Source organism: Nicrophorus vespilloides, unplaced genomic scaffold (genome assembly GCF_001412225.1).
Source record: "Nicrophorus vespilloides isolate i.1.1-1 unplaced genomic scaffold, Nicve_v1.0, whole genome shotgun sequence".
NCBI classification, from domain to species: Eukaryota; Metazoa; Arthropoda; class Insecta; order Coleoptera; family Silphidae; genus Nicrophorus; species Nicrophorus vespilloides.
Window position 1 is genome coordinate 293,752 of NW_017095810.1, and position 11,670 is coordinate 305,421.

Sequence of the window (11,670 nt, forward strand, 5' to 3'; positions counted from 1 at the left end):
TCTATTCTTCTGTTCTACAAATAACAACGATTTGAATATTCAAATTTACAAAAGAGCGAGATATAAATAAGAACAAAATAGACAAAAGATGATGATGATAATACCACTGCAGCTCATATCATATAGTTTTCCAGTCCCTTCTGTACTTATTTACCATTCGCAGATAACCTAGCTTAAATCCTCCCCGTTTATCATTGTTACAGGTATATTTAATCCATTAATACAAGCTGTTATTGTTTTTGACTTATGACCTTCTGCTCACCGCACGTAGATGGCGCTACATGTGACATCGACTACCCCTAAAGATATTTTGGTTGCATACGCATTATATACCAATTAATTGTATTATACAGTAAGTTCTCGACTTACGACAAAACGAATTCATAGAAAATGTATGAATTTATTACAGATTTCCTCAAATATATTGCTCTTGCACAAAAATGAGAAATAAAATGTTATAATTTTATTTTTGTATGAAATTCGACTTATGTCTGTACTAAAGTCTGTCGAATGTCGAGAAGTGACTGTACAATTGAAAATAAAGTAAGATTAACACGGAAGACATAAAAGTACAAAATATTCACAAAAACGTTGGGGTATTCTTTGTCCTTCATGTTACAGAAAACGACAGACATCTTTTCATTTTGAAACTAACAGAAGACAATATAATACATACAAAGGGTGTTTAACAAAGGGTTGTAATTAAACTGCAACCTAATTGTTTCTAACATACAAAGTTTGATGCGTTGACGTAAAGTGACAGCTGTCATCTCACGACCCATAAAACGCGGTTGAGAAACACTGCTATATACCTAAACTAGTGTAGATAATCAACTGAAGATCAACTGAATCGAATAAAATTACAATTGTTATTTAAATTTAAAATTTAAACCTAATGTATTATTAATAATTACTGTTTGTTTTGATATAGTTTGTTTATCATGAAAGACTTACAATATCAATTAAATTATTTTTCTTGCGTGTCCCTGTTAATTATTTAATTTGTCAGCTCTATAATAGATACGTTCTAAGTAATTCTTTAAAATGTCATGTGGAATTCTCAGATTCCGTCATTATCATATTATTACTAGTATTCACCATTGACATTTATTTGATTCTTACAATAGAAGAATTTAGGAACCACGCTTTTTATGTAATATTTAATACTTACGTTTATGTAAGAGTATAATGTAAATTTGCAGAAAATGCACGATTAGTTAAACAGAAGGTTAAAAGATAACAAAAGGCTTTATAAACATTAGTATTGTGTACGAAACGCAAAAACATATGCTGTTTTGTTTTGATTATCACTAACCTTTCCTATTAAGATTATTATTATCGTGGTTTCGTATATTTGGACATAATTTAATTATTATTTGTGAAGCTAATAGTGATTAATTGTCAATAGTTGATCGAGCTACATAAACAACATGAATTTCATCGAATATTCCATTGATAAATGATTCAAAGAAATATGCAACAAGCGTATATTTAAATTAAAAATGGTGCGAAGAGGAACACTTGTTATTATTTTGCAAACATCGACGTACTATTTGTCAGGTCAAAGATCAGAAGCGAATATTTCTTTTACGAAATAATGAGGTGCGCCTCGTTAGATTGATATCATGCATGGTTAGTAACGTAGAAGCAAAAAACAAACAAATAAACGCTTGTCACCAAGGTGGATTTGTTATTTTTAAATTAACGAGAAAACAGTAATCAATATTGTGATTTTATTGAAATATCTTCAATTTAATATTAAAATTTTGCATACATTTTATATATAAAGTTACAATCCCCTTCAGATAATTGGGTTTTGTATCGATGGATTTGTTTCGATGTTTGGTGCGTCTGCATGTGACGATTTTCTTTCGTTCGCTCCAATTCGCAATTTATTGAGTCATTCAAGTAGATTGAGCTCATCTTGAAGATGCTGAGATGCAATTATTGGATTTATATCCATCCGTTCCTAATACTACAGTATCATTAGAAAATATTGTAACATATTACATATGTATATATTTTTTCTGTAACAAGAAGCTAATACTTTTAAATATCTTCTTATATATTAAAGTAATTTAAAGAAAATATTAATAATTTAGTGAATTTATTAATTTAATGCTGTTAATTAACTTTAAACTAATAATTTTTTTGTGTATATAGTCTTAAAATTAAATTACGTACATTACAGAAAACTGGTTTAAAACTGTAGTGAACTTATAATGAACAAAAAATATTTTACGACTGATTTAATTATTTCCTCGAGTTCGCTAAAAGTTAAATAATGCAGTAACTCTCATAATTCGGTTAAATAGTTTCTGTTTAAGATTAGTCTATTAGTGACATTAAGTTTTTTTAAATATCTATTTTATTCTTCAATTCCTAAAACTAATGCAATCAATTGTTGTATTTGTTGATATATTTAAAAGTAAATATTTTCACTATACGAGTAAAAAATTTGGAACGGATTAAACTTGTTAAGCGAGGTTCCACTGTAATTATATAAAAAGTAGTTTATCGAGTGGAACAAAATATACAATTTGCTTAACCGCAATACTAACTAATTACATAAATAATCAACTACTTGTCAATTATGACATGACTACCATAGCATGTTTCGCAAACATACTGCTTGTAACTGTTGAATGATATCACTTTTTTTACTTTTTTTTTTAATGTGAAAGCAACAGTGTTGCTACAAACGTGGTCATAAGTGGACTAATCACTCAAAAAGTTCACCTTCCAACATCTATAGAAGTCCTGTTGAGGATGAAGGATAGCAAGATATATAGACTAATTTTAAATTTTATTAAAAACTCTGGCTGTGTTGTTTAAATGTGTTTATTCTGTTGTTTCATTTTTATGCTTTGTTACCCCTTATTAATCTTTTTTAACACTTATTATTTACCGATCCGAGGCCTTCCCACACTGTGATAAGAGCTGATAGGTCCCTGCTCGTGAAAAGTTTGTATAAATGTTGAATAATTTTATTTTTTGTTATTTTTATTATTTATAAATTTTTTGTATATTTATAAATTAGCAGGGTGATTCCGTGTAATTGTCTGTAGACATCTTAATTCACCTTTTTATTGTTATATTTTTTATTTTTTTGCTTGTTTATATGCTCTTTTCGTTTGTTTGTACTATATACTATGTGTTTATTTACTGTTTTATTCCTAGCATGACATTGACTGGCTATATACACTGTAAGGCAGCGTTTTCCAAACTGTGAGGCGTGAACTAGTCTAAGGGGAGGCGCGAATATTAGTAGCAGTGAGCAATTTTCCTAATATCTGCTAAAATATAGATACATTCCTGTGCTCTTATCCATATTGCTGTAATACGCGTTCAAAGTTGAAAAATTGAAATTAGAACATTCAAATAAGCAGTGTTTTTACATTTCATTGATTTACTCGAAAACTACAATAGATAGATTGAATCCAAAAGATGCATATGAAAGCTGAATGTTTGGGGCATGTAATTTTGGCTGTAATTCGTGTTCAAAGTTTCATTTCATTGATTTACTCGAAAAGTATAATAGATAGAATGAATCCATTCCTGTGCTCTTATCCATATTGCTGTAATGCGCGTTCCTTTTATGAAAGGGGAGGCGCCAAATGATTACATACTTTTGAGGGAGGCTTAGTAACTTCAAGTTTGGAAACCACTGCTGTAAGGTGTGCGCTAAGTACACTTGTAAAGTATCAGTAGAGAAATTTTCTAATAAACGTATAAATGTCAATACTGAAAAATATCAGAACCATTTTTTTGTTCTCGGAGACTCAAAATTATCAAAAATGTTTAAAGTAGTTTCCAAAACTTTGAAATTCTATTATTTTTGTCATTAAATCAACAATTATTTCACAAAGACATTCTTGGCATTCACAAAATCCGTATTTTAACTTATTCTTTCATGTAACAAAAAATATTTGCAGAGAACTATCGGCAAAGTTTAAATTGGTTGTTAATGGATGAAATCATAAAGTACTAAAATCATATGTATAATGTTGCAAAGAAGCAAATATGTTATTATTATTCAAAGATATTAGAAAGTTTGATTCTTTGTTAAGAAATGTATATAGTAAGGTTAAAGATTTGGATAATCAGAAAGAAAATACGTTGTTTTTTTTTTTAATTTGCTATATTCATATGCGATAAAACTATAAAATACATATTAGGTATAAATGCAAACAAAAAATAGGTATGTAATATATAAAAAAATACAATAAATAAATAATACTGAACGTAATACGTACACAAAATATATATAAAAAAATCGAGACGACACAATAAATAAATAATTAAATAAATAATAATAAATTAAAATTAATCTTATACATCTTAATTGAAAACGTTAAAACGAATAAAATATAATTACTTTAGCATTAAGGAATAGTAGTAGTAATAATAGTACTAGTAGTTTATGAACAACGAGGTCATGGTTTTAATACTGGCTAAGTAATAAATAAATAAATTAATTAATTAATAAACTAAACATACGCACAACTATGTTGACACGAATCATCGGTAGATTGAGCAAATCAAAGAGGTTTGTGAGATTCTAGTCCTCGTTGTTAATATATATATATATATATATATACTTGTATATACTATAGAAAACAAAATTCTCAATATATGTATATTTCTTGCTAACTTAATGTTTTGTTATTTCCTTTATACATCTTTCCGAGTTAGTGGTTTAGTTCGGTGTCTTTTGGGTTTGCTGCTGGTATGTTGTGTACGTATTTATCGTTCGTAATCGTCCTGCAGGTAATTGGACCGATCCTGGAGCGGCATCGGAATTACGAAATTTTCATCCGCGGAGGTGCTGAACAATTTGTCCAGGAGCAAGGAGGTTTGAGAGCGCCTCTTGCGGCCACTGAAAAGAGAAAGAAAAAGGTATAAAAGCATTGCACAAAAAAAAAGGGAATTTCACTCAAATTTGATTGGAATTTGATGAAAGCGGTAATCGAAGAAGAAAGTAAAAGGGACTTACATTATTTTTGGGTCGAATTTGCCGTAGCCGAGCGGAACGGTGACCAACTTTCCGGACATCTTGCTAAGCGCTACAAGCGTTTCAAGTTCGGCGAGACGTTGATCCGAGACACGTTTGACTCTGAAAAGAACAAAACAAAAATAAATTAATGGTTCTGATATTTTTCAGTACTGATGTTTAATAGATTTCTCTAATGATACTTGTCAAGTAATTTGTTTCTGAAAGCTTTGGTAGTCATGGAGACTACATATATTTTATACAAGTATTAACTAATCATTAATTAAGCAAATCATGAATTCTATTCCACTCGATAAACTATTTTTTATATAATTACTCAATTATTAATCTACTCGAATATTACAGCCCCTATTATTAACATCGAGCAATACTTGTCAAGTATTTTTATAAGAACTTGCAAAGCAAGCTATTGTAGTCATGGAGATTACGCACATTCTATACAAGAGTTAACTGTCATAATTGACAAGTAGTTGACGTATCATTGACTTCTATACCACTTGACAAACTACTTTCAAATAATTGTTTAATGATAAGCTACTTTTCGAACACGCTTTCGTTTTAACACGATTAGAAAATTGCACCTTATCATATAACAGATACCTGTATTTGAACGATACGATATGTTTGAATGTACGATAAAGTAGATTGAGGTCACAATTATGTAAATAAAAATTTAAGGAAATGCTTGCCGTTGCAATATCATGCGTTTCCATGGACCCGATTAAATGTGCACGCGAATTTTTGTTCGTTGTCGCGCATCCTTTTTGTTCCTCTCCTTGAATCTCGAACGACGAACGGAAAAAAAAAATGTGTTAAGGATGTTTCGTGAGTGGGCCAATCAGGAGCGAAGCCGCGGACGAGCCTTCGCGCCTCATCATAATTCCGATTACATAAACAAAAAAAAAAAACGTCGTTTTTTTTTTGTTTCGTGCGTTACATTCGCGCATCGCCTCAGCGAGTAACCTCTCTCGCTCTGACCAAGTTATCAGAGAACCATAAATAATGCCTAATCTATTTATAAACTATTTAATCTGCTGGTCAGAATCGATTTTGATTAGAGGAAATCTTTGCGAAACTCCAGCATCATGTCAGCATCATCTCTCCATTTTTTTTTCGCAGCTCGAAATTTTATTATTATTATTACCAGCTAAATAATAATAATAATAACATTTTTTTTTTCTTCTCCTCTCTCGGTTATTTCGAAATCGTATATTTATGTTTATTATTTACACATACATCTTCGCTGATAAACGTACATTACAGATTCAAACATTTATAATCGCCACATCCAATAAATCATTGCTCTTTAGTATGTTTTATATTTCTAATGTTTCTAAACTCATTTATTCTACACTGATTTTAAGTTTATGTGAAAGTTATTACTCTTTACTACAAATTTTACATTATTTACATAATTACTCATCTTCTAATAAATCACTGTTCTTCAGGATATTTCACTATTCCTAATTTTGTGACTTAAATAAATAGTTGTGATTTTATCGTTACGAAATGTTTGTAAAACTAATTGCAATGAAAACATCGGAAATAGCAATGAGTTGAATTAATATTGCTTTTTTTTTGGGGGGAGAATCAGCGGTTAGTGTGAAAACAGTGATTTAAAAGTGTGTTTTAGTGGTAAGTGTTTCATTCAATTAAAGTCCCAATTACGCGGCGTGCGTTGATTGTCGGAAAATTTCGGGTCGGTCACGCAAATTGTGTGATTATTAAATCTGGATTGTTATTAATTCGAAAAGCAATTTGGCAAATGGCCTTTGCGAGGATTTTTGATCCCCGAAAATTGCTTCACATGCACCGACTCTGCATGCTAATAAATCCCCCGATACACCATCACACTTTGTGTCCCTCACTCACTCTCTGTACTCCGCTAATCAAAGCAAAAGTTTTCTAATTGGACCCGGTCCCTCGATTACGAAGTTCGTTATTCAATTATTACATAAATCGCTTCCCTTCACTTTTTTTTCTCTCATCCCGTTTTTGATCCTCCCAAAAACAAAATACAAATTGTATTGGAGGAATCTAAATAATTTGGTAATAAATATGCGGGAATCGCAACGATCCGCGCATTTGATTTACTTCGTTTCTTTTTTATTTTTGGCAAGGATTACAACTAAACTAGTTTCAGCAATCTGTGGCGATAATTCTAGCGATTTTGCATTTAAAAATGTTCGCATTCAATGGTGTGTGACCGAGGCGTAGTATTCGCTGGAATCTTATCGTTCTTAACATAATTTTCATTCGATCTTACATACATTTAGCGTTTCCTGAATGGCCGAACGATTCGCGCTTCTTCGACATGGGCGTAACAAGCCGGGGGCTCCAAACACGAACTCCCGAAAAACGATTCGAATTAAGTGGAACGCGCCTCAAAGCCAATCGCGTCGCTCCGTTCGCTAATTTTGCAAACCTCGACTTCTTCGCGCTTCCACCATCCTGCACGCTTATGCATTTTTTTATATACACATACAAACACACGCTATTATTACATTGCTAAAGAGGCGAATCCTTGTGTAACATCGTTGACGTAAATCGAGCATATTTTAATCGCGGCAGATGAGGAGCGTTGTGTTTGATTGCGGATGGCGATTAGGAAATCATCGTCTTCGGAAACATAAAGGACGATGATGATTCAATATACGGGTTTATTTCCGAACGCGTTTCTTTATCGCCGCAGGAATTCACAGACTAATTTATAACGAAATCGATGGAAAAAAAAATCTTCTATGTATAATAAATACGCCAGATTAAGAATCCACTAAGGCTGATGTAATAACGCGTGGAGTGTCGTACAAAATGAACAAAAAAAAAAAATCAGAAAATTTTAAAAAATTGAAAAATTTTGTTTCTCGAAATTGAAAAATTAGATTACAGCTCTAATCTAATTAATAATAATAAATGTAATTTGATTTTTTTTTAATTGTTAAGAAAGTTTTGTAACTTATTATATAATATTGGTTTGAATTGTTGTTTGTATTTACCTGCTATATGGTTTTGCGGAGACGTTCTGCACGAAGATGACGATCAGGACGATCGTGATGCCGAGATAGAAGATGATTTTCTTCATCCTTAAAATTGTTGCTTCTTTCACTGGTGGAAACTGCGTTCGGGGTGCGATGCACTTGCTTCACAAATAAACACGCGTTTTGTTGTATTGAATTTGTGTACTGTACAGAATCGAGTACTATAGTATCCACACACTAGGTATTGATACTATGTGTATTAAGTGTCGATTGTGCATGAATGACGGAGAGTTAGAGAAGTCAGCCGACTTTTATCTGCGCGGTTCCAGCGACCTGCGCAAATTTGCGCTTAAATTTCACTAAATAAAACACATTTATTAGATTTGTTACCTAACATCCCCCCTTGGTCATCACCATCAACGAGCATCGAACAGGTGGATTTACATAGGTAATTTTTGTTTGTTTTTGTTTCGATTTTCAATTATTTCGTTTGACTCATCCATCCCATCTGGTTACGACAAATTATGAAATTGCACGTTATCGCGCACGGACATCTTATCACTGGAAAACATCTACAATCCTATTTTCAGCAAATCATTTATACAAATTAACATCACTTTTATATTTTAATTTTATACTGAAAATTTTCAGTTTTCCACTGAAATAGTAATAATAACTTCTTCTTAAAGAACTTCAAAAACAAGTTAACTGAACAGCTCCTAATTAGAAATATTTACATAAAATTATTTCAGTTTGCACTGAAAAAAAAATGAATTGATTAAAATTGAAATTTTTATACAAATATTCAAACAATTACATTTTAAGTTTCATACACGGATTAGAAGGACTTCAAAATCTCTATTGCTTTCTAATTAGTAATATTTAAACATACTTTACTTCAGTTTACTGCTGAAAAAACTTAAAATTCGAAGGATCTTCATTGCCTTCACTAGCATTAATACAATTACATTTGCTTTATTTCAGTTTTATGTTGAAAAAATGTACATAGATTCAAAGAACTAATAAAATTCTCCATTGCCGACAGAAGACAAACGCAACAGTTCTTTATAATTAGAAATGTATAAAAATATTTCATCATGCCGATTAAATTATAGAGAGCACCTACATTAGCATTTTTTTCTTCTAATGGGAAACGCAATCCCCATAGAAATTACAATTGCAAAGTTTTTTCTTTCTTCTTCATACGGTTTCGAGTTTCGCAAAAAGTTTTCCCATTAAATAACGGCCAAATGATACACTTACATCGAGACTTAACGAGATTTCGATTGCTTCATGATTTTAATTATATATTTAAATTATTATTTTTGCGTCCTTCGATTATCCTCGAATCAACCCAAATTCCGTATCAGCTTAGGTTATTCAACTTCGCAAATTGCGTTGAAATCTAATGAAAAAAAAAACTTGAGCACATGTTGGCAATATGTTCTGTTCGTGATCTTGCCGCTATCTTCACACATCGGACGATCCAGCGCCAACTTCGTGACAAAGAAGATAAATTTTAAGATAACAGTATAAAGGTCATACGCGTGTACATGAAATACTCGTTTTTTTTTTAAGAAATTACAAAAAAAAATTATTATGTAAAATATCATAAATAACATCAATTTTATTATGATTTGATGTTAGTTTTATTTCTTTCTTTCTTTGCTGCATTTGCTGATTTCCATCTGGATACATCCGGTGAATCCTATTACCATTAGATAGAGAAAACGTTTCATTTGGAAGTCCAAAGGCCGTGCAAAGAATCACTCATATATGTATGGATAGTTTTATCTATATTTTGACGATAATTTATGCGCAACACAAAGTTCAAGCATTTTCAAGTCGGCTCTGAGGTGTTTAGATGCATTTAATTAACGGATTATTTAAAATTTTCCTCAATAATTATTAATAATCGTCTTTTTACCACGATTATTGAAATTAATTTGTTAACCAAAACTAGAGCCGTCCTTAGACCGGGGCTCCACGCTTTGAGGGCCCCACAGCCTTATTCGAACCGGCAGGCATAAACGTGAGCCTGCACATTTAGGCTGCGATCCGTTTTTATATTTTTTTTGTATGCTCGAGTCAAATGACACGTGGCAAAGCAAAGGTTTCACTAGAGTTGCGATTTTAAATTATAAAAAAAATTGTTTAACGGACTCCAAAATTATTTTTTTTTTCCTGGGCCCCGCACTTGCTAGGAACGGCCATAACCAAAACATTGTTTTCAAAGGTAAAAGTATTAGGGCCAGAACCGTTCCTAAATCAAGATTTTTTCATTAAAAAAGGAAAACTGAAAATATCAATTAAGCACCTTTTGAAATCTAACATTAACATTATTTCATAAAAAAACTTTTTTAAATTTTAAATCTTCCACTAATAAACTATCATCTTCTGCATTTAATAAATGTCTTCATCGACTTTTTGGAAACTTTATTGATTAATCCACCTCGATAACTTCATTTCTAATTTCTTTGACGTTATTTCCTTTCTTCTAGTACAACTTCTGGACATATTTTGTGCCAAACATCCATCCATTTATAAGTAACTTCTTTGCAATTGTTGACTTCGTTATATCGAAGTTTCGTTGACAATAGTAACGTTAATGACTTTATTTATTATTGTTACATAACCAATGTTAAATCTATTTTAATTGTATCTTGTATTTGCTATTACGCATTATGTTTGAAGGTCCTGGATATTTCATGAATGATCTCAACTCCATAAACATCTATATCAGTTTTGTAATTGGTAATATTTTTATGGTTGATTGAGCAATGTTTCCGGCAATACACTATTTATATGCTAGATGCTTCAAAATAACTGACCACAGATTACACATATAGACGTAAACTACGGACTTTATTACTTAAAAGCAGATTATTTATAAAAATCGATTGATTTTTTTTTGTAAATTATATTTCTATTCACATTAAACAATTCCTAATCTCAATGAAAGTGTTTAAAAAACAACATGAATTAAATGGATCAACAAATAAAGATTTTTCTGTAAAATTAATTGTGAAAAATTCAGTATTTAATTTGAGAAATTTTAATCTTGTTTATGAATATTTCAACATTTCTTGCTAGTAATTATACATAAATACATTGTTTGAAACCGGACTAATTGAGAATCTAAAATACATAATATTAAATTTTAGATATTACAAAAATAATTATGAAAAAGTTAAGTTAAGTTTTTTCAATAGATTATTAGTAATTAAGTTATTGATTTTTATTGCGTTTATTATTTAGAAATAAACAATATTAAGTTTCATAATCAATTGAATTTCTTAATTTTATGTACGTTTTTGGGATTCCCGTTTAGCTATGTGTCAGATGCATGAGTATTTTATAACTAGCCATCTTCTAAAAATAAACGATAAGTGCTATAAACATGTGCACTTAATGGCATTTATAAGCAAAGTAAATAAATACGTGTATACAGCAAGTGCGTGCAATAAAGTATTAAGTCCATAAATTAGTCAGTGAAATCGACGTACAAGATTTTATTATACCACGATCATATTTAAAATAAATACAATACTTTTGGGAGAAACCTAATTGTTAAATCATCTAAATCTCATCAAATACTATCCGTCACAATTACTAATTTTGTTAAATAGAGTTTAGAGTTAGTAATAGTTAGGATTTTCCCTTTAGTGAATAAGTCTT

At 30.8% G+C, this 11,670-nt stretch overlaps 1 protein-coding gene across 1 annotated transcript; it reads right to left on the minus strand.

Annotated features, from left to right (window-relative positions):
* Positions 1 to 4,609: 4,609 nt before the first annotated feature.
* Positions 4,610 to 8,294, minus strand: LOC108565117. The gene is made up of 3 exons (XM_017924411.1): positions 8,011 to 8,294; positions 4,997 to 5,116; positions 4,610 to 4,879 (listed from the first exon to the last, which is right to left on the minus strand). The coding sequence occupies exons 1-3, from the start codon at positions 8,094 to 8,096 to the stop codon at positions 4,747 to 4,749; spliced, it is 339 nt and encodes a 112-aa protein (XP_017779900.1). The 5' UTR covers positions 8,097 to 8,294; the 3' UTR covers positions 4,610 to 4,746.
* Between the last annotated feature and the right edge of the window lie 3,376 nt (positions 8,295 to 11,670).